General features: G+C 41.8%; 1 protein-coding gene across 3 annotated transcripts in view; it reads left to right on the forward strand.

Annotated features, from left to right (window-relative positions):
* LOC106591140 (membrane-associated guanylate kinase, WW and PDZ domain-containing protein 2) overlaps positions 1-25,081 on the forward strand; it is a 401,362-nt gene that overhangs the window by 202,332 nt on the left and 173,949 nt on the right. For all 3 annotated transcript variants that reach the window (XM_082957127.1, XM_082957128.1, XM_082957129.1), the window contains exon 12: positions 7,560-7,591. In XM_082957127.1, the coding sequence (XP_082813253.1) occupies positions 7,560-7,591 (32 nt within the window). The remainder of the gene's footprint in view (positions 1-7,559; positions 7,592-25,081) is intronic.

Consider the following 25,081-nt stretch of genomic DNA (forward strand, 5'->3'; position numbering starts at 1 on the left):
TGCAACTAGATCTCACAGTCTCACGTCAGAATTATATGTTCATCCATGTTTGTAAACTCAAATCGAAGTGTTTAAGGTTAAGTTTAGGCATTAACTCCAAATTAAGGTTAGGGTTAAGTTTAGGTATTGACTCTGAAATCTTAAGGTTAGGCATTAACTCTGAGTGCTTAAGGTAAGGGTTAAGGTTTGGGATAGGCTTAAAACAAAAATAACTTTCAAATACTGGATTTGAACATGCAACCTATGAGTCAGAGGCAGATGCTGAGCCCATCCACCATCACCATCCAGCTAGCAAAACTGAAACCTACTTGAAAGCAACAGTCTTCACTGTTCCCCTAGCGCCGGTTTCCACGTCATCTCTTGACATCCTCAGACATGGATGGACGTTGAATAGTGACTTGTATCACTGGTGACCTAGCTGCTTGTCTGCACTACTCACCAACACACACACACACACACACACACACACACACACACACACACACACACACACACACACACACACACACACACACACACACACACACACACACACACACACACACACACACACACACAGAGAGACACACACACACACTCAGGGTCTACATTCTACCTGGCATGATAAACCGTTTACCCTCCCCCATTGCCACCCTCCCATCCCTTCAACCCAGTCTCTCCACACACACACACACACACACACACACACACACACACACACACACACACACACACACACACACACACACACACACACACACACCATCCCACCCGGTGTCTCCCCTACATCAAACAGCTCAGGGCAATGGCCCTAAATAGAATATCAGCCTGACACACCGAACGCACACACTTACACAAACACACACACACAGATGTACACCGAATGCCTCGGGGTAACTGGCTGCAGGGTAAAAGACTGACAGGGCTCGGAATTACTCACAATAGGCGTCAGACTGTCCGTGTGTGTGTATAAATATATGTGTTCCTTTGTTTGACTACCCCAGCGTTGGCATGTCGCCAGTGTCCACTAAGCTCCGGTCGTGTTCACATCTCCGTCCCCTGACAGTCTCTTTAGCATCGAGCCAACTGGAGACCACAGACAGCCGCCTTCACCAATGAGAATGCATATCACACTGCCATGGGAGGGGCAGGAGGGCCCAGGAGCCAATCGGTGCATTCTGGAATCCAGCCAAGACTCAGTAGGCTAGTCTGTGAGGTTCCACTGCCATGTCGCACTGACCACAGACTTGGCATAGTAGATGTGTGCAGGGAGAACTCGTTTAGGAGCCAATACTGACTGCAGCTATTCATTAGCATTGTGTAGGTGTCCTCACCTCTAACGCGCATGATAAGATGCTGGTAGATCACAATACTGAGCTCGGTTTCAGATGTAAAATTCTGGCTAGGTCCAAGATTTAGCGTCTTTATTCTTGCATATTGACACACAATGTTCTTAAGACAATCCAATTATAGTAATAATCTAAATTATAAAATGTGTTGTTTGGATCCTGGATGCTGATTAGTTGATATGCGGGTGGGACAACAACAAATCCCATAATTGTAATGTTTCTTAAAATGTATATCTGCCTTAATTTTGCTGGAACCCAGGAAGAGTAGCTGCTGCCTTTTGTAATAAATACAAAATACAAATGCCAACCCCTACGCTCTGTATTTTCCGCTGGCTGCCCCACCATCACAAAAGCACTGAGCTAGGCTGAAATACCTGCATTTTGCAGCTGCCTTACTGAAGACTGCAAAAAAGAGACCGTGTTTATATGCGGCTTTATGTCACGTTTTTGTCATATGATGAAGGAGACCAAGGCGCAGTGTGTGTATCGTTCCACATTTTAGTATAACTGTGAAACTATGCAAGACATACAAATAAACTACTAAACAAAATAGCAAACCGTGACGAAGAGGTGAAACATTCACTACCTCAAAATAATCTCCAAAAAAACCTAGTGGGAAAAACAACAATTTAAATATGATCCCCAATTAGAGACAACGATGACCAGCTGCCTCTAATTGGAGATCATCCCAAAAAAAACAACATAGAAAAACAGAAACTAGAACCACACGACATAGAAAATTTAAACTAGGCAAAACTGGAGGCTCCGGACTGCGGGCCGTTGCTGGAGGCTCCGGACTGCGGGCCGTCGCTGGAGGCTCCGGACTGCGGGCCGTCGCTGGAGGCTCCGGACTGCGGGCCGTCGCTGGAGGCTCCGGACTGTGGGCCGTCACTGGATGCTCCGGTCTGTGGGCCCCCGCTGGAGGCGCCGTACTGTGGGCCGTCCCTGGATGCTCCGGTCTGTGGGCCCCCGCTGGAGGCTCCGTACTGTGGGCCCCCGCTGGAGGCTCCATACTGTGGGCCGTCGCTGGAGGCTCCGGACTGTGGGCCGTCGCTGAAGGCTCCGGACTGTGGGCCGTGGCTGGAGGCTCCGGACTGTGGGCCGTGGCTGGAGGCTCCGGACTGTGGGCCGTAGCTGGAGTCTCCGGACTGTGGGCCGTAGCTGGAGCCTCCGGACTGTGGGCCGTCTCTGGAGCCTCCGGACTGTGGGCCGTCGCTGGAGCCTCCGGACTGTGGGCCGTCGCTGGAGTCTCCGGACTGTGGGCCGTCGCTGGAGCCTCCGGACTGTGGGCCGTCGCTGGAGCCTCCGGACTGTGGGCCGTCGCTGGAGCCTCCGGACTGTGGGCCGTCGCTGGAGCCTACGGACTGTGGGCCGTCGCTGGAGCCTCCGGACTGTGGGCCGTCGCTGGAGCCTCCGGACTGTGGGCCGTCGCTGGAGCCTCCGGACTGTGGGCCGTCGCTGGAGCCTCCGGACTGTGGGCCGTCTCAGGAGGCGCTGGACTGTGGGCCGTCTCAGGAGGTTCCAGACTGTAAAACTTCGCCGGAAGCTCCAGACTGGGAACTGTCGCAGGAAGCTCCAGACTGGGAACTGTCGCCGGAAGGTCTGGACTGGGAATGCGCACTGGAGGCCTGATGCGTGGGGCTGGCACAGGTGACGCCAGACTGGTAACACGCACCTCAGGGCGAGTGCAGAGAGCAGGAACTGGACACACCGGATTGGGCAGGCGCACTGGAGGCCTGATGCATCTGGCTGGCACAGGTGGCACCAGACTGGTAACACGCATCTCAGGGCGAGTGCGGGGAGCAGGAACAGGACACACCGGACTGGGAAAGCACACTGGAGTCCTGATGCGTTGGGCTGGCACAGGTGGCGCCAGGCTGGTAACACGCACTTCAGGGCGAGTGCGGGGATCAGGAACAGGACACATTGGACTGGAGAGACTCACTGGAGGCCTAGTGCGTGGAGCCGGGACAGGTAGCACCGGACTAGAAACACGCACCTCAGGGAGAGTGTGAGGAGGCGACACAGGACATACCTGACTGGGAACAGGCGCTTCAGGGCAAGTGCGAGGAGCAGGCACAGGATGCACCGGACTAGGGACACGAACTTCAGGGAGAGTACAAGGAGGTGACAGAGGATGTACTGGGCTGTGAAGGCGCATTGGAGACCTGGTGTGTATAAGGCTTCTGATGTTATATTTTAGTTGATTCTTCAAAATAGCTACCCTTTGTCTTGAAGACAGCTTTGCTCACCCTTGGCATTCTCTCAACCAGCTTCATGAGAAATTATTTTTCAACAGTCTTGAAGGAGTTCCCACATATGTTGAGCACTAAGTACTTAGAATATTGCAAAATGTGCTTTCACCAAAAAGCTATTTTAAAATCGGACATATCGAGTGCATAGAGGAGTTCTGTATCTATAATTTTTAAAATAATTGTTATGCTTTTTGTGAATGTTTATCGTGAGTAATTTAGTAAATTGTTAGTAAATTCCCTGGAAGTTTGCGGGGGGTCAGACAGGCCACTTCCTGTAAAGGAATTCAACATAGGAGTGCCAAGCACAGGAAGTAGCTCTTTCAGTAGTTTAGTTGGAATAGGGTCCAGTATGCAGCTTGAAGGTTTAGAGGCCATGACAATTTCCATCAATGTGTCAAGAGATACAAGATTAAAAAACTTGAGTGTCTCCATTGATCCTAGATCCTGGCAGTTCTGTGCAGACTCAGGACAACTGAGTTTGGGGAAATATGCAGATTCAAAGAGGAGTCTGAAATTTGCTTTCTCATGATCATGATTTTTTCATCAAAGAAATTCATAAATTCATCACTGCAGAAGTGAAAGCCATCCTCTCTTGGGAATGCTACTTTTTAGTTAGCTTTGTGACAGTATAAAAAATAAATGTTGGATTGTTCTTATCCTGTTAGGGCTAGGGGGCAGTATTTACACGGCCGGATATAAAACGTACCCGATTTAATCTGGTTATTACTACTGCCCAGAAACTAGAATATGCATATAATTATTGGCTTTGGATAGAAAACACCCTAAAGTTTCTAAAACTGTTTGAATGGTGTCTGTGAGTTTAACAGAACTCATATGGCAGGCAAAAACCTGAGAAGATTCTGTACAGGAAGTACCCTCTCTGACCATTCCTTGGGCTTCTTGGCTCTGTTTATTGAAAATGTAGGATCTTTGCTGTAATGGCATAAAAATTGATTTTAAACAGCGGTTGACATGCTTCGAAGTACGGTGATGGAATATTTAGACATTTTTTGTCACGAAACGCGTCGGGCGCGTAACCCTTATTTACCCTTTCGGATAGTGTCTTGAATGCACGAACAAAACGCCACTATTTGGATATAACTATGGATTATTTGGGACCAAACCAATATTTGTTATTGAAGTAGAAGTCCTGGGAGTGCATTCTGACGAAGAACAGCAAAGGTAATAACATTTTTCTTATAGTAAATCTGACTTTGGTGAGGGCTAAACTTGGTGGGTGTGTAAATAGCTAGCCCTGTGATGCCGGGCTATCTACTTAGAATATTGCAAAATGTGCTTTCACCGAAAAGCTATTTTAAAATCGGACATAGCGAATGCATAAAGGAGTTCTGTATCTATAATTCCTAAAATAATTGTTATGTTTTTTGTGAACGTTTATCGTGAGTAATTTAGTAAATTCACCGGGAGTTTGCGGGGGATATGCTAGTTCTGAACGTCACATGCTAATGTAAAAAGCTGGTTTTTGATATAAATATGAACTTGATTGAACAAAACATGCATGTATTGTATAACATAATGTCCTAGGGTTGTCATCTGATGAAGATCATCAAAGGTTAGTGCTGCATTTAGCTGTGGTTTGGGTTTATGTGACATTATATGCTAGCTTGAAAAATGGGTGTCTGATTATTTCTGGCTTGGTACTCTGCTGACATAATCTAATGTTTTGCTTTCGTTGTAAAGCCTTTTTGAAATTGAACAGTGTGGTTAGATTAACGAGAGTCTTGTCTTTAAAATGGTGTAAAATAGTCATATGTTTGAGAAATTGAAGTAATAGCATTTCTAAGGTATTTGAATAACGCGCCACAGGATTCCACTGGCTGTTACGTAGGTGGGACGATTTCGTCCCACCGACCCCAGAGAGGTTATTCTCCTCAATTATGTTGAAATAATAGGATGATTGAGCAGCAGTGAGGGCTCTTCGTTATTGCATGGTACTGTCTTTCCAAGCTCGTCGGAAGACTTCCAGTTTGGTGGAGCGCCATTTCCGTTCAAATTTTCTGGAAGCTTGCTTCAGGGCTCAGGTATTTTCTGTATACCAGGGAGCTAGTTTCTTGTGACAAATGATTTTTGTTTGTATGAGTGTGACTGCATCTAGGGTATTACACAAGGTTACATTTCATCCTCAGTTAGGTGATTAACTGATTTTTGTACTCCAATGTCCTTGGGTAGGTGGAGGGAGTCAGGAAGGGCATCTAGGAATCATTGGGTTGTCAGAGAATTTATAGCACGGCTTTTGATGGTTCTTGGTTGGGGTCTGAGCAGATTATTTGTTGTGATTGCAAACATAATAAAATGGTGGTCTGATAGTTCAGGATTATGAGGAAAAACATTTAGAACCACAATATTGTTTCCACGGGACAAACTACATCCAGGGTATGACTGGCAATTAGGTCCGGAGACATGTTGGACAAAAGTTGATGATGGCTCCGAAAGCCTTTTGGAGTGGGTCTGTGGACTTTTCCATGTGAATATTAAAGTCACCAAAAATGTGAATATTATCTGTCGTGAATACAAGGGCCGATAGGAATTCAAGGGACTCCGTGAGGAACACTGTATACAGCTTAGGATGCCTGTGAACAGTAGCTATCAAAAGTTATTGAGTAGGCTGCATTGATTTAACGTCCCATCCGAAAAAAACACCCTACACAGGGCAGTGTCCCCAATCACTGCCCTGGGGCATTGGGATATTTTTTAGACCAGAGGAAAGAGTTCCTCCTACTGGCCCTCCAACACCACTTCCAGTAGCATCTGGTCTCCCATCCAGGTACTGACCAGGACCAACCCTGCTTAGCTTCAGAAGCAAGCCAGCAGTGGGATGCAGAGTGGTATGCTGCTGGCCATATCCGTGCAAAATCATGCAGCAACATCATTCATATATATTTAAACATGTCAATGCAAACAGCTAAAACTAATTAATAGGGAGTTAGCTGTCATTTCAGAGTTTGATGTGACTGGGTTAGCTTTTGTTAGCTGTTGTTTGCTGAAATCCACATTACACTCTGTGGTAGGGAGAGAACCCTCAAGGTTCTTTGCCTTCACTGGGTAGGATCATCTCATCCAAAGAACCAAAAGGTTCTTTATAAACTGGGTGGTCGAAAGAAGTGCTGATTGGCTGAAAGCTGTGGTATATCTGACTGTATACCATGGGTATGACAAAATACATGTTTGTACTGTTCTAATTAAGTTGATAATCAGTTTATAAAAGCAATAAGGCACCTCTGGGGTCTGTAGTATATGTGATATAATATATCACATATACTAGAAAGCAGAATTACTTTCATATTGTTTCCTGAAATGCCGTGTATGATATACCATTTTGTAGCTCTGAGTCTCTACTTTTATCCAATGTAAAAAACAGAAATTCAAATGTTGCTACATAAAACCTAATCCAGGTGGTGAGTCACATATGGCCAAACTCCTGTTGCATCATGCGTAAGAACAGCCCTTAGCCATGGTATATTGCCAATATACCACACCCCCTTGTGCCTTATTGCTTAAATATAGAACCCCAAAGAACCATTTTTTTCTAAGTGTACTGCTGAAAAGAGAAGGCTCTAATCTGTCTGTAGTTAAGCTACCAAAATGTTATGTTTTTTAATAGGCCATATATATGGATAACATATATAGGTAGAGAATATCTGAGGTAGAGAATATCCAGAGACCAAAAAGCTGAACAGATAAACACATTTTTGATTTGCAGGAGGGGTAAATTGCATTGAATCAAATTATTTATCACCCGTTTAGGGCGGGGTACCGCTAGTGCTATATGTAATAGCCTACGATGTATGGATTCCAAGAGTAACTGTGATATTGAATATTTGTTTGGTAACGACTCTTGTACAAAGTTTCCCTACTGTTCTTTACTTCTGCCATTGTAATGATAAGATAACCTATCATACAGTTATTTTTCTCTGTCTGCTCAAAGGACTAGCATTTGCTGTTTGTTTCTCTGCAGGTCACCTCTCTCCATGGAAGACCTCCAAACAGGTAAAACACCCCTATTTGTGTGTGTGTGTGTGTGTCTCTCTCTTTCTCTGTCTCTATCTCTCTCTCTCTCTCTCTCACTCTCTCTCTCTCTCTCTCTCTCTCTCTCTCTCTCTCTCTCTCTCTCTCTCTCTCTCTCTCTCTCTCTCTATGTCTCTATCTCTCTCCCACTGTCTCTCTCTCTCTCAATTCAATTCAATTCAATTTAAGGGCTTTATTGGCATGGGAAACATGTGTTTGCATTGCCAAAGCAAGTGAAATAGATAAAAAACAAAAGTTAAATAAACAATACAAAAGTTCCAAAATAATAAAAACATTCCAAATGTCTTATTATTCGCAAATAGTTAAAGTACAAAAGGGAAACTATTTAAACGTAAATATGGGTTGTATTTGCAATGATTTTCTTCACTGGTTGCCCTTTTCTTGTGGCAACAGGTCACAAATCTTGCTGCTGTGATGGCACACTGTGGTGTTTCAACCAATAGATATGGGAGTTTATCGAAATTGGGTTTGTGGGTCCCCGATCTGAGAAATATCTGAAGGAAATATGTGTCTCTAATATGGACATACACTTGGCAGGAGGTTAGGAAGTGCAGCTCAGTTTCCAACTCATTTTGTGGGCAGTGTGCATAGTCAAAGCTTTCCTTAAAACCTCTTGGGGCTAGGGGGCAGTATTGAGAATTTTGAAAAAAATATGTGCCCATTTTTAACTGCCTCCTACACCAACTCAGAAGCTAGGATATGCATATTATTAACATTTGGATAGAAAACACTATGAATTTTCTAAAACTGTTTGAATGGTGTCTGTAAGTATAACAGAACTCATATGGCAGTCAAAACCCTGAGACAAATTCTAACAGGAAGTGGATATCTGATGTGTTGAATTACTTTTAAGCCTATACCATTGAAACACACAGGGACGTATTAATCATTGAGCACTTCCTACGCCATCCACTAGATGTCAACAGTCTTTACAAAGTGGTTTGAGTCTTCTCCGGTGAAAACTGACCCAAAGAGAGGCTTGGAAAGTTGGTCATAAGCGGATGGCCTATACGACTCTGGCGCGCGAGTGCATGTTTGGGTACTCTCGTTCCAATACGTTTTAAAAGAGAATGCAATCGTCCAACTTGAATATTATTGAAGTTCTGATTGAAAAAGGCCCTAATGATTTATGCTATACAACGTTTGACATGTTTGAACGAACGTAAATATATTTTTTTCCCTCTTTGGTGAAGACAAGTCCGGCGGGCAACGTTCATGTTTTTGAGTAGCCTACAGGACGCGCTAACAACACGGAGCTTTTTGGACATAAATTATGAGCTTTTTAGAACAAAACTACATTTGTTATGGACCTGGGATTTCTGGAAGTGCCTTCTGATGAAGATAATCAAAGGTAAGGGAAAACACCCCTGATTTGGACAAAATAACATGGGAACATATTGGCATAGCACGAATCATACACACAATTGTAAATACCACCGAAAGCGGTCCATCTCCGTGCCAATCATATGGCAATTTTCCAATGGCAATTGCCAATTGTAACACCCCAAATTTCCTTTAGATGGCGAGCGCGCTCCACCGTGGATTTTCATACAGCAAATGATACCCAAGTCAACACCCAAGGGTCAGATTTTGATAAAATGAAAAAAAATTGAAAACTTATCACGCCTTAAAAAAGTGGTTTCTGGACCGTTCTTCGATTTTTTTTTATTTTTATGTCAATTACACATGTATAAGAGATGTATGAAAATGCTTATGACGTTTTTTATTGACGTCGTTTTTTGGGTTTCTTTTGCTTGTGAACAAGGCATATGTTTTGTGCATTTTGAATATGATTTCATATGAAAAAATGTCACTTTTTTTTCTTTTTTTTTGCAAAATGACATGTCCAATGCTTTTTTTGTCAATTATGAAAGTATTGAATGTGCCAAATCACAGCAAATATCCAATAGATGGCTAGAGCTCTCCGCAGTGAATTTTCATATTGCAAATGTAACACAATTCAAGACCCAAGAGTCAAATTTTGAAAAAATGACATATTTTTTGAAAACTTTTCAACCCCTTAAAAAGTGGTTTCTGGACCGTTTTTCGACATTTTTTCGATTTTTATGTAAATTACACATGTATAAGAGCTGTATGGACATACTTTTGACATATTTTATTGACATAATTTTTGGGGTTGTTTTTGCTTGTGCATAAGGCATATGTTTTGTGCATTTGGCATATGATTTCATAGGATGTCAAAAGTGACATATTTGCTTGTGCATAAGGCATATGTTTTGTGCATATGGAATATGATTTCATAGGAAGTCAAAAGTGACATATTTGCTTGTGCATAAGGCATATGTTTTGTGCATTTGGAATACGATTTCATAGGAAGTCAAAAGTGACATATTTTTGTCTTTTTTTTTGCCAAATGCCATTAGAAATGTGCAAATGAAATGTCCAATTCTTTTTTTGTCAATTATACATGTATGAAAGTATTGAATGTGCCAAATCAGGATGTTTGTCGGTTTGCCATGTACGATGATAGGAAGTCGGTTTCCAAACCCAAAAGTCAGTGAACCATGGTCCAAATGGCATTTATACTGCCCAAATGATATATAGCCCTATGTTAAGCCATGAATCAACGCAGATGGTCTACTTGTCATGTATGATGAGGGAGAAGTGGGACTCTGTTGCTTTTAACATTTTTAATGAATTTGACATGCTCAGAATGCATAACTGACTGGCCCAATGATCTCGGGATGGCCGTGCAGTGACTGTGGTTCCTCTCCATCGCTCGTTGTGTTGATTTCATCATGTCAACTTTGGTGATATTTTTTGCTGTTGAATCATATTGCAAATGCGTGTTACATTTTCAATATTGCGTGTTACGTTTGCAATATGATTCAATGGGCATTTAGCATCACGAATTTAGGCATGCTCAAAAATACTGCAGAAATGCATAATTGACTGTCCCGATGGACTGGGGATGGCCGTACAGTGACTGTGGTTCCTCTCCATCGCTCGTTGTGTTGATTTCATCATGTCAACTTTGGTGATATTTTTTGCTGTTGAATCATATTGCAAATGCGCGTTACGTTTGCAAAATTGCGCGTTACGTTTGCAATATGATTCAATGGGCATTTATCATCACGAATTTAGGCAGGCTCAAAAATACTGCAGAAATGCATAATTGACTGTCCCGATGAACTGGCCATCGCTCGTTGTGTTGATTTCATCATGTCAACTTTGGTGATATTTATTGCTTTTGAATCATATTGCAAATGCGCGTTACGTTTGCAATATTGCGCGTTACGTTTGCAATATGATTCATCATGTCAACTTTGGTGATATTTATTGCTGTTGAATCATATTGCAAATGCGCGTTACGTTTGCAATATTGCGCGTTATGTTTGCAATATGATTCAATGGGCATTTAGCATCACGAATTTATGCATGCTCAAAAATACTGCAGAAATGCATAATTGACTGTCCCGATGAACTGGGGATGGCCGTGCAGTGACTGTGGTTCCTCTCCATCGCTCGTCACCCAGCAGTCAGCGTCCATCAGTCAATTAGATATCATTCTGTCACCAAACTGATTCCATCTGACACCAAATCCACTTTTTCCAACTCGTATAGAAGCCAAATATCACATATGTCAGAGCAGGCCCATAATTCACAGCGCCTTCAATTTTAACCATAAAAAAACATAACACACATAGTTACAGTCTAGCTGCGGGTCCAGCTCTGACATTATGTGTAGACCTATGTGAGGCGACCCCGAATCCCAAGTTTCGGCTCGATAGGTCATTCGGTGCCCGAGCAATGGCCTTAATTGTTGCTGAAAATCCACTTTTTCAGGGCGTTATTACGGGGTCCCTGAATGAGCTATCGGACCGAGACATTGGGGTCCGTCTCTATGGGCCGAGGCGGTTTCAATGCACCTAGTCTTGCGACATTTCTACATGTCGCCATGAATGTGATATTCAAAATGTATTGAAAATATTGTAAATGCACGAGATGGTTTCTCGGTCTGAGAACCTTCTAGAGCCACATAATTCACTGTGTACTATCGACTTGAGCTCTAGGTCTGACGGTTCTTGAATCGTTTGAACGAAAGTAACTATTGAAGGCAGTATAAGCCTCTAAGCCCCACACTATGTCCCTATGGCCAAATTGTGTGTGTGTGTTTTAGTTTTTTTTACAAAAAGAATAGACACACGTTGTCATTGGGGTACGCATATACAGAATCCTGAATATGAAGTCTCTACCTTAAGAATTGACTGAATGACACATGGTTGAGTTGCTTGACTTTAACTATGTGCCCACCAAATGGCAATAGCTCTTGGCTGTTTTTAACCACTTTCAGTTGTCACAGGAAGCTCTTACTCAACACACGTTGTCTTTGGGGTAGGCATAAACATAATCCTGAATATGAAGCCTCTACCGTAAGAATTGACTGAATGACAGATGGTTGAGTTGCGTGATTTTCACTATCTGCTGGTTGGCCATTTGACAATAGCTCTAGGCTGTTTTTAACAAATTCCGGTTGTCATAGGAAGCTCTTGCTCAACACACGTTGTCTTTGGGGTAGACATAAACAGAATCCTGAATATGAAGTCTCTACCTTAAGAATTGACTGAATGACAGATGGATTAGTTGCGTGGTTTTCACTATTTGCAGGTTATATGACAATAGCTCTAGGCTGTTTTTAACCACTTCCGGTTGTCACAGGAAGCTCTTGCTCAATACACGTGTTCATTGGGGTAGACATAAAGAGAATCCTGAATATGAAGCCTCTACCTTAAGAATTGACTGAATGACAGATGGTTGAGATGCGTGATTTTCACTATGTGCAGGTTGGCCATATGACAATAGCTCTAGGCTGTTTTTAACAAATTCCGGGTATCACAGGAAGCTCTTGCCCAACACACGTTGTCTTTGGGGTAGACATAAACAGAATCCTGAATATGAAGTCTCTACCTTAAGAATTGACTGAATGACAGATGGTTGAGATGCGTGATTTTCACTATGTGCAGGTTATATGACAATAGCTCTAGGTTGTTTTTAACCACTTCCGGTTGTCACAGGAATCCCTTGATCAACTCACATTGTCTTTGGGGTAGACATAAACAGAATCCTGAATATGAAGTCTCTACCTTAAGAATTGACTGAATGACAGATGGTTGAGTTGCGTGATTTTCACTATGTGCAGGTTATATGACAATAGCTCTAGGTTGTTGTTAACCACTTCCGCTTGTCACAGGAAGCTCTTGCTCAACACACGTTGTCTTTGGCGTAGACATAAACAGAATCCTGAATATGAAGTCTCTACCTTAGGAATTGACTGAATGACAGATGGTTGAGTTGTGTGATTTTCACTATGTGCAGGTTATATGACAATAGCTCTAGGCTGTTTTTAACCACTTCCGGTTGTCACAGGAAGCTCTTGCTCAACACACGTGTTCATTGGGGTAGACATAAAGAGAATCCTGAATATGAAGCTTCTACCTTAACCTCTATGGGACCGGCGGGACGAATTCGTCCCACCTACGTAACATCCACTGCCAGCCTGTGGCGCGATTTTCAAAATCTTCAAAATCCTATTACTTCAATTTCTCAAACATATGACTATTTTACAGCCATTTAAAGATAAGACTCTCGTTAATCTAACCACACTGTCCGATTTCAAAAAGGCTTTACAACGAAAGCAAAACATTAGATTATGTCAGCAGAGTACCAAGCCAGAAATAATCAGACACCCATTTTTCAAGCCAGCATATAATGTCACCAAAACCCAGAAGACAGCTAAATGCAGCACTCACCTTTGATGATCTTCATCAGATGACAACCCTAGGACATTATGTTATACAATACATGCATGTTTTGTTCAATCAAGTTCATATTTATATCAAAAACCAGCTTTTTACATTAGCATGTGACGTTCAGAACTAGCATACCCCCCGCAAACTTACGGGGAATTCGCTAACATTTTACTAAATTACTCACGATAAACGTTCACAAAAAGCATAACAATTATTTTAAGAATTATAGATACAGACCTCCTCTATGCACTCGATATGTGCGATTTTAAAATAGCTTTTTGGTCGAAAGCACATTTTGCAATATTCTAAGTATATAGCCCAGGCATCACGGGCTCGCTATTTAGACACCCGGCAAGTTTAGCACTCACCATAATCATATTTACTATTATAAAAATGTCATTACCTTTTGTTGTCTTCGTCAGAATGCACACCCAGGACGTCTACTTCAATAACAAATGTTGGTTTGGTCCAAAATAATCCATCGTTATATCCGAATAGCGGCGTTTTGTTCGTGCGTTCCAGACACTATCCGAAATAGTAAAGAAGTGTCGCGCGCTTGGCGCAATTCCTGACAATAAAATTCAAAGTATTCAATTGCCGTACGTCGAAGCATGTCAACCGCTGTTTAAAATCAATTTTTACGTCATTTTTCTCGTAGAAAAGCGGTAAAATTCCGACAGGGAATCTCCTTTTCGGCAAACAGAGGAAAAAATCCCAAAGGCGGGGGCGGTCGGGGTCACGCGCATAAGCTAGTGTCTCTTGATGGGCCACTTGAGAAAGGCGATAATGTGTTTCAGCCTGGGGCTGGAATGACGACATTCTCTTTTTTCCCGGGCTATGAGAGCCTATGGACGACGTGGGAAGTGTCACGTTAGAGCAGAGATCCTTAGTAAATGATAGAGATGGCAAAGAAGTTCCAGAAATGGTCAGACAGGCCACTTCCTGTAAAGGAATCTCTCAGGTTTTGACCTGCCATTTGAGTTCTGTTATACTCACAGACACCATTCAAACAGTTTTAGAAAATTTAGGGTGTTTTCTATCCATATGTAATAAGTATATGCATATTCTAGTTACTGAGTAGGAGTGGTAACCAGATTAAATCGGGTATGTTTTTTATCCAGCCGTGTCAATGCTGCCCCCTAGCCCTAACAGGTTAAGAATTGACTGAATGACAGATGGTTGAGTTTCGTGATTTTCACTATGTGCAGGTTGGCCATATGACAAAAGCTCTAGGCTGTTTTTAACAAATTCCGGTTGTCACAGGAAGCTCTTGCTCAACACACGTTGTCTTTGGGGTAGACATAAACAGAATCCTGAATATGAAGTCTCTACCTTAAGAATTGACTGAATGACAGATGGTTGAGTTGCGTGATTTTCACTATGTGCAGGTTATATGACAATAGCTCTAGGTTGTTTTTAACCACTTCCGGTTGTCACAGGAAGCCCTTGCTCAACACACGTTGTCTTTGGGGTAGACATAAACAGAATCCTGAATATGAAGTCTCTACCTTAAGAATTGACTGAATGACAGATGGTTGAGTTGTGTGATTTTCACTATGTGCAGGTTATATGACAATAGCTCTAGGTTGTTGTTAACCACTTCCGCTTGTCACAGGAAGCTCTTGCTCAACACACGTTGTCTTTGGCGTAGACATAAACAGAATCCTGAATATGAAGTCTCTACCTTAGGAATTGACTGAATGACAGATGGTTGAGTTGTGTGATTTTCTCTATGTGCAGGTTATATGACAATAGCTCTAGGCTGTTTTTAACCACTTCCGGTTGTCACAGGAAGCTCTTGCTCAACACACGTGTTCATTGGGGTAGACATAAAGAGAATCCTGAATATGAAGCTTCTACCTTAAGAATTGACTGAATGACAGATGGTTGAGTTTCGTGATTTTCACTATGTGCAGGTTGGCCATATGACAATAGCTCTAGGCTGTTTTTAACAAATTCCGGTTGTCACAGGAAGCTCTTGCTCAACACACGTTGTCTTTGGGGTAGACATAAACAGAATCCTGAATATGAAGTCTCTACCTTAAGAATTGACTGAATGACAGATGGTTGAGTTGCGTGATTTTCACTATGTGCAGGTTATATGACAATAGCTCTAGGTTGTTTTTAACCACTTCCGGTTGTCACAGGAAGCCCTTGCTCAACACACGTTGTCTTTGGGGTAGACATAAACAGAATCCTGAATATGAAGTCTCTACCTTAAGAATTGACTGAATGACAGATGGTTGAGTTGTGTGATTTTCACTATGAGCAGGTTATATGACAATAGCTCTAGGTTGTTTTTAACCACTTCCGGTTGTCACAGGAAGCCCTTGATCAACTCACGTTGTCTTTGGGGTAGACATAAACAGAATCCTGAATATGAAGTCTCTACCTTAAGAATTGACTGAATGACAGATGGTTGAGTTGCGTGATTTTCACTATGTGCAGGTTATATGACAATAGCTCTAGGTTGTTGTTAACCACTTCCGCTTGTCACAGGAAGCTCTTGCTCAACACACGTTGTCTTTGGCGTAGACATAAACAGAATCCTGAATATGAAGTCTCTACCTTAGGAATTGACTGAATGACAGATGGTTGAGTTGTGTGATTTTCACTATGTGCAGGTTATATGACAATAGCTCTAGGCTGTTTTTAACCACTTCCGGTTGTCACAGGAAGCCCTTGATCAACTCACGTTGTCTTTGGGGTAGACATAAACAGAATCCTGAATATGAAGTCTCTACCTTAAGAATTGACTGAATGACAGATGGTTGAGTTGCGTGATTTTCACTATGTGCAGGTTATATGACAATAGCTCTAGGTTGTTGTTAACCACTTCCGCTTGTCACAGGAAGCTCTTGCTCAACACACGTTGTCTTTGGCGTAGACATAAACAGAATCCTGAATATGAAGTCTCTACCTTAGGAATTGACTGAATGACAGATGGTTGAGTTGTGTGATTTTCACTATGTGCAGGTTATATGACAATAGCTCTAGGCTGTTTTTAACCACTTCCGGTTGTCACAGGAAGCTCTTGCTCAACACACGTGTTCATTGGGGTAGACATAAAGAGAATCCTGAATATGAAGCTTCTACCTTAAGAATTGACTGAATGACAGATGGTTGAGTTTCGTGATTTTCACTATGTGCAGGTTGGCCATATGACAATAGCTCTAGGCTGTTTTTAACAAATTCCGGTTGTCACAGGAAGCTCTTGCTCAACACACGTTGTCTTTGGGGTAGACATAAACAGAATCCTGAATATGAAGTCTCTACCTTAAGAATTGACTGAATGACAGATGGTTGAGTTGCGTGATTTTCACTATGTGCAGGTTATATGACAATAGCTCTAGGTTGTTTTTAACCACTTCCGGTTGTCACAGGAAGCCCTTGCTCAACACACGTTGTCTTTGGGGTAGACATAAACAGAATCCTGAATATGAAGTCTCTACCTTAAGAATTGACTGAATGACAGATGGTTGAGTTGTGTGATTTTCACTATGAGCAGGTTATATGACAATAGCTCTAGGTTGTTTTTAACCACTTCCGGTTGTCACAGGAAGCCCTTGATCAACTCACGTTGTCTTTGGGGTAGACATAAACAGAATCCTGAATATGAAGTCTCTACCTTAAGAATTGACTGAATGACAGATGGTTGAGTTGCGTGATTTTCACTATGTGCAGGTTATATGACAATAGCTCTAGGTTGTTGTTAACCACTTCCGCTTGTCACAGGAAGCTCTTGCTCAACACACGTTGTCTTTGGCGTAGACATAAACAGAATCCTGAATATGAAGTCTCTACCTTAGGAATTGACTGAATGACAGATGGTTGAGTTGTGTGATTTTCACTATGTGCAGGTTATATGACAATAGCTCTAGGCTGTTTTTAACCACTTCCGGTTGTCACAGGAAGCCCTTGATCAACTCACGTTGTCTTTGGGGTAGACATAAACAGAATCCTGAATATGAAGTCTCTACCTTAAGAATTGACTGAATGACAGATGGTTGAGTTGCGTGATTTTCACTATGTGCAGGTTTTATGACAATAGCTCTAGGTTGTTTTTAACCACTTCCGGTTGTCACAGGAAGCTCTTGCTCAACACACGTGTTCATTGGGGTAGACATAAAGAGAATCCTGAATATGAAGCTTCTACCTTAAGAATTGACTGAATGACAGATGGTTGAGTTTCGTGATTTTCACTATGTGCAGGTTGGCCATATGACAATAGCTCTAGAATGTTTTTAACAAATTCCGGTTGTCACAGGAAGCTCTTGCTCAACACACGTTGTCTTTGGGGTAGACATAAACAGAATCCTGAATATGAAGTCTCTACCTTAAGAATTGACTGAATGACAGATGGTTGAGTTTCGTGATTTTCACTATGTGCAGGTTGGCCATATGACAATAGCTCTAGGCTGTTTTTAACAAATTCCGGTTGTCACAGGAAGCTCTTGCTCAACACACGTTGTCTTTGGGGTAGACATAAACAGAATCCTGAATATGAAGTCTCTACCTTAAGAATTGACTGAATGACAGATGGTTGAGTTGCGTGATTTTCACTATGTGCAGGTTATATGACAATAGCTCTAGGTTGTTTTTAACCACTTCCGGTTGTCACAGGAAGCCCTTGCTCAACACACGTTGTCTTTGGGGTAGACATAAACAGAATCCTGAATATGAAGTCTCTACCTTAAGAATTGACTGAATGACAGATGGTTGAGTTGTGTGATTTTCACTATGAGCAGGTTATATGACAATAGCTCTAGGTTGTTTTTAACCACTTCCGGTTGTCACAGGAAGCCCTTGATCAACTCACGTTGTCTTTGGGGTAGACATAAACAGAATCCTGAATATGAAGTCTCTACCTTAAGAATTGACTGAATGACAGATGGTTGAGTTGCGTGATTTTCACTATGTGCAGGTTATATGACAATAGCTCTAGGTTGTTGTTAACCACTTCCGCTTGTCACAGGAAGCTCTTGCTCAACACACGTTGTCTTTGGCGTAGACATAAACAGAATCCTGAATATGAAGTCTCTACCTTAGGAATTGACTGAATGACAGATGGTTGAGTTGTGTGATTTTCACTATGTGCAGGTTATATGACAATAGCTCTAGGCTGTTTTTAACCACTTCCGGTTGTCACAGGAAGCCCTTGATCAACTCACGTTGTCTTTGGGGTAGACATAAACAGAATCCTGAATATGAAGTCTCTACCTTAAGAATTGACTGAATGACAGATGGTTGAGTTGCGTGATTTTCACTATGTGCAGGTTTTATGACAATAGCTCTAGGTTGTTTTTAACCACTTCCGGTTGTCACAGGAAGCTCTTGCTCAACACACGTGTTCATTGGGGTAGACATAAAGAGAATCCTGAATATGAAGCTTCTACCTTAAGAATTGACTGAATGACAGATGGTTGAGTTTCGTGATTTTCACTATGTGCAGGTTGGCCATATGACAATAGCTCTAGGCTGTTTTTAACAAATTCCGGTTGTCACAGGAAGCTCTTGCTCAACACACGTTGTCTTTGGGGTAGACATAAACAGAATCCTGAATATGAAGTTTCTACCTTAAGAATTGACTGAATGACAGATGGTTGAGTTGCGTGATTTTCACTATGTGCAGGTTATATGACAATAGCTCTAGGTTGTTTTTAACCACTTCCGGTTGTCACAGGAAGCCCTTGCTCAACACACGTTGTCTTTGGGGTAGACATAAACAGAATCCTGAATATGAAGTCTCTACCTTAAGAATTGACTGAATGACAGATGGTTGAGTTGTGTGATTTTCACTATGAGCAGGTTATATGACAATAGCTCTAGGTTGTTTTTAACCACTTCCGGTTGTCACAGGAAGCCCTTGATCAACTCACGTTGTCTTTGGGGTAGACATAAACAGAATCCTGAATATGAAGTCTCTACCTTAAGAATTGACTGAATGACAGATGGTTGAGTTGCGTGATTTTCACTATGTGCAGGTTATATGACAATAGCTCTAGGTTGTTGTTAACCACTTCCGCTTGTCACAGGAAGCTCTTGCTCAACACACGTTGTCTTTGGCGTAGACATAAACAGAATCCTGAATATGAAGTCTCTACCTTAGGAATTGACTGAATGACAGATGGTTGAGTTGTGTGATTTTCACTATGTGCAGGTTATATGACAATAGCTCTAGGCTGTTTTTAACCACTTCCGGTTGTCACAGGAAGCCCTTGATCAACTCACGTTGTCTTTGGGGTAGACATAAACAGAATCCTGAATATGAAGTCTCTACCTTAAGAATTGACTGAATGACAGATGGTTGAGTTGCGTGATTTTCACTATGTGCAGGTTATATGACAATAGCTCTAGGTTGTTGTTAACCACTTCCGCTTGTCACAGGAAGCTCTTGCTCAACACACGTTGTCTTTGGCGTAGACATAAACAGAATCCTGAATATGAAGTCTCTACCTTAGGAATTGACTGAATGACAGATGGTTGAGTTGTGTGATTTTCACAATGTGCAGGTTATATGACAATAGCTCTAGGCTGTTTTTAACCACTTCCGGTTGTCACAGGAAGCTCTTGCTCAACACACGTGTTCATTGGGGTAGACATAAAGAGAATCCTGAATATGAAGCTTCTACCTTAAGAATTGACTGAATGACAGATGGTTGAGTTTCGTGATTTTCACTATGTGCAGGTTGGCCATATGACAATAGCTCTAGGCTGTTTTTAACAAATTCCGGTTGTCACAGGAAGCTCTTGCTCAACACACGTTGTCTTTGGGGTAGACATAAACAGAATCCTGAATATGAAGTCTCTACCTTAAGAATTGACTGAATGACAGATGGTTGAGTTGCGTGATTTTCACTATGTGCAGGTTATATGACAATAGCTCTAGGTTGTTTTTAACCACTTCCGGTTGTCACAGGAAGCCCTTGCTCAACACACGTTGTCTTTGGGGTAGACATAAACAGAATCCTGAATATGAAGTCTCTACCTTAGGAATTGACTGAATGACAGATGGTTGAGTTGTGTGATTTTCACTATGTGCAGGTTATATGACAATAGCTCTAGGCTGTTTTTAACCACTTCCGGTTGTCACATGAAGCCCTTGATCAACTCACGTTGTCTTTGGGGTAGACATAAACAGAATCCTGAATATGAAGTCTCTACCTTAAGAATTGACTGAATGACAGATGGTTGAGTTGCGTGATTTTCACTATGTGCAGGTTATATGACAATAGCTCTAGGTTGTTGTTAACCACTTCCGCTTGTCACAGGAAGCTCTTGCTCAACACACGTTGTCTTTGGCGTAGACATAAACAGAATCCTGAATATGAAGTCTCTACCTTAGGAATTGACTGAATGACAGATGGTTGAGTTGTGTGATTTTCACAATGTGCAGGTTATATGACAATAGCTCTAGGCTGTTTTTAACCACTTCCGGTTGTCACAGGAAGCTCTTGCTCAACACACGTGTTCATTGGGGTAGACATAAAGAGAATCCTGAATATGAAGCTTCTACCTTAAGAATTGACTGAATGACAGATGGTTGAGTTTCGTGATTTTCACTATGTGCAGGTTGGCCATATGACAATAGCTCTAGGCTGTTTTTAACAAATTCCGGTTGTCACAGGAAGCTCTTGCTCAACACAGGTTGTCTTTGGGGTAGACATAAACAGAATCCTGAATATGAAGTCTCTACCTTAAGAATTGACTGAATGACAGATGGTTGAGTTGCGTGATTTTCACTATGTGCAGGTTATATGACAATAGCTCTAGGTTGTTTTTAACCACTTCCGGTTGTCACAGGAAGCCCTTGCTCAACACACGTTGTCTTTGGGGTAGACATAAACAGAATCCTGAATATGAAGTCTCTACCTTAAGAATTGACTGAATGACAGATGGTTGAGTTGTGTGATTTTCACTATGAGCAGGTTATATGACAATAGCTCTAGGTTGTTGTTAACCACTTCCGCTTGTCACAGGAAGCTCTTGCTCAACACACGTTGTCTTTGGCATAGACATAAACAGAATCCTGAATATGAAGTCTCTACCTTAGGAATTGACTGAATGACAGATGGTTGAGTTGTGTGATTTTCACTATGTGCAGGTTATATGACAATAGCTCTAGGCTGTTTTTAAAAACTTCCGGTTGTCACAGGAAGCTCTTGCTCAACACACGTGTTCATTGGGGTAGACATAAACAGAATCCTGAATATGAAGTCTCTACCTTAAGAATTGACTGAATGACAGATGGTTGAGTTGTGTGATTTTCACTATGAGCAGGTTATATGACAATAGCTCTAGGTTGTTGTTAACCACTTCCGCTTGTCACAGGAAGCTCTTGCTCAACACACGTTGTCTTTGGCATAGACATAAACAGAATCCTGAATATGAAGCCTCTACCCTAAGAATTGACTGAATGACAGATGGTTGAGTTGCGTGATTTTCACTATGTGCAGGTTGGCCATATGACAATAGCTCTAGGCTGTTTTTAACAAATTCTGGTTGTCACAGGAAGCTCTTGCTCAACACACGTTGTCTTTGGGGTAGACATAAACAGAATCCTGAATATGAAGTCTCTACCTTAAGAATTGACTGAATGACAGATGGTTGAGTTGTGTGATTTTCACTATGAGCAGGTTATATGACAATAGCTCTAGGTTGTTGTTAACCACTTCCGCTTGTCACAGGAAGCTCTTGCTCAACACACGTTGTCTTTGGCATAGACATAAACAGAATCCTGAATATGAAGTCTCTACCTTAGGAATTGACTGAATGACAGATGGTTGAGTTGTGTGATTTTCACTATGTGCAGGTTATATGACAATAGCTCTAGGCTGTTTTTAAAAACTTCCGGTTGTCACAGGAAGCTCTTGCTCAACACACGTGTTCATTGGGGTAGACATAAACAGAATCCTGAATATGAAGTCTCTACCTTAAGAATTGACTGAATGACAGATGGTTGAGTTGTGTGATTTTCACTATGAGCAGGTTATATGACAATAGCTCTAGGTTGTTGTTAACCACTTCCGCTTGTCACAGGAAGCTCTTGCTCAACACACGTTGTCTTTGGCATAGACATAAACAGAATCCTGAATATGAAGCCTCTACCCTAAGAATTGACTGAATGACAGATGGTTGAGTTGCGTGATTTTCACTATGTGCAGGTTGGCCATATGACAATAGCTCTAGGCTGTTTTTAACAAATTCTGGTTGTCACAGGAAGCTCTTGCTCAACACACGTTGTCTTTGGGGTAGACATAAACAGAATCCTGAATATGAAGTCTCTACCTTAAGAATTGACTGAATGACAGATGGTTGAGTTGAGTGATTTTCAAAATTTGCAGGTTATATGACAATAGCTCTAGGTTGTTTTTAACCACTTCCGGTTGTCACAGGAAGCCCTTGCACAACACACGTTGTCTTTGGGGTAGACATAAACAGAATCCTGAATATGAAGTCTCTACCTTAAGAATTGACTGAATGACAGATGGTTGAGTTGCGTGATTTTCACTATGTGCAGGTTATATGACAATAGCTCTAGGTTGTTTTTAACCACTTCCGGTTGTCACAGGAAGCCCTTGCTCAACTCACGTTGTCTTTGGGGTAGACATAAACAGAATCCTGAATATGAAGTCTCTACCTTAAGAATTGACTGAATGACAGATGGTTGAGTTGCGTGGTTTTCACTATTTGCACGTTATATGACAATAGCTCTAGGCTGTTTTTAACCACTTCCGGTTGTCACAGGAAGATCTTGCTCAACACACGTCTTCATTGCGGTAGACATAAAGAGAATCCGGAATATGAAGCCTCTACCTTAAGAATTGACTGAATGACAGATGGTTGAGTTGCGTGATTTTCACTATGTGCAGGTTGGCCATATGACAATAGCTCTAGGCTGTTTTTAACAAATTCCGGTTGTCACAGGAAGCTATTGCTCAACACACGTTGTCTTTGGGGTAGACATAAACAGAATCCTGAATATGAAGCCTCTACCCTAAGAATTGACTGAATGACAGATGGTTGAGTTGCGTGATTTTAACTATGTGCAGGTTGGCCATATGACAATAGCTCTAGGCTGTTTTTAACAAATTCTGGTTGTCACAGGAAGCTCTTGCTCAACACACGTTGTCTTTGGGGTAGACATAAACAGAATCCTGAATATGAAGTCTCTACCTTAAGAATTGACTGAATGACAGATGGTTGAGTTGAGTGATTTTCAAAATTTGCAGGTTATATGACAATAGCTCTAGGTTGTTTTTAACCACTTCCGGTTGTCACAGGAAGCCCTTGCACAACACACGTTGTCTTTGGGGTAGACATAAACAGAATCCTGAATATGAAGTCTCTACCTTAAGAATTGACTGAATGACAGATGGTTGAGTTGCGTGATTTTCACTATGTGCAGGTTATATGACAATAGCTCTAGGTTGTTTTTAACCACTTCCGGTTGTCACAGGAAGCCCTTGCTCAACTCACGTTGTCTTTGGGGTAGACATAAACAGAATCCTGAATATGAAGTCTCTACCTTAAGAATTGACTGAATGACAGATGGTTGAGTTGCGTGGTTTTCACTATTTGCACGTTATATGACAATAGCTCTAGGCTGTTTTTAACCACTTCCGGTTGTCACAGGAAGATCTTGCTCAACACACGTCTTCATTGCGGAGACATAAAGAGAATCCGGAATATGAAGCCTCTACCTTAAGAATTGACTGAATGACAGATGGTTGAGTTGCGTGATTTTCACTATGTGCAGGTTGGCCATATGACAATAGCTCTAGGCTGTTTTTAACAAATTCCGGTTGTCACAGGAAGCTATTGCTCAACACACGTTGTCTTTGGGGTAGACATAAACAGAATCCTGAATATGAAGCCTCTACCCTAAGAATTGACTGAATGACAGATGGTTGAGTTGCGTGATTTTCACTATGTGCAGGTTGGCCATATGACAATAGCTCTAGGCTGTTTTTAACAAATTCTGGTTGTCACAGGAAGCTCTTGCTCAACACACGTTGTCTTTGGGGTAGACATAAACAGAATCCTGAATATGAAGTCTCTACCTTAAGAATTGACTGAATGACAGATGGTTGAGTTGAGTGATTTTCAAAATTTGCAGGTTATATGACAATAGCTCTAGGTTGTTTTTAACCACTTCCGGTTGTCACAGGAAGCCCTTGCACAACACACGTTGTCTTTGGGGTAGACATAAACAGAATCCTGAATATGAAGTCTCTACCTTAAGAATTGACTGAATGACAGATGGTTGAGTTGCGTGATTTTCACTATGTGCAGGTTATATGACAATAGCTCTAGGTTGTTTTTAACCACTTCCGGTTGTCACAGGAAGCCCTTGCTCAACTCACGTTGTCTTTGGGGTAGACATAAACAGAATCCTGAATATGAAGTCTCTACCTTAAGAATTGACTGAATGACAGATGGTTGAGTTGCGTGGTTTTCACTATTTGCACGTTATATGACAATAGCTCTAGGCTGTTTTTAACCACTTCCGGTTGTCACAGGAAGATCTTGCTCAACACACGTCTTCATTGCGGTAGACATAAAGAGAATCCGGAATATGAAGCCTCTACCTTAAGAATTGACTGAATGACAGATGGTTGAGTTGCGTGATTTTCACTATGTGCAGGTTGGCCATATGACAATAGCTCTAGGCTGTTTT

The sequence above is a fragment of the Salmo salar genome, chromosome 10, assembly GCF_965601325.2.
Source record: "Salmo salar chromosome 10, fSalSal1, whole genome shotgun sequence".
Classification (NCBI taxonomy): domain Eukaryota; kingdom Metazoa; phylum Chordata; class Actinopteri; order Salmoniformes; family Salmonidae; genus Salmo; species Salmo salar.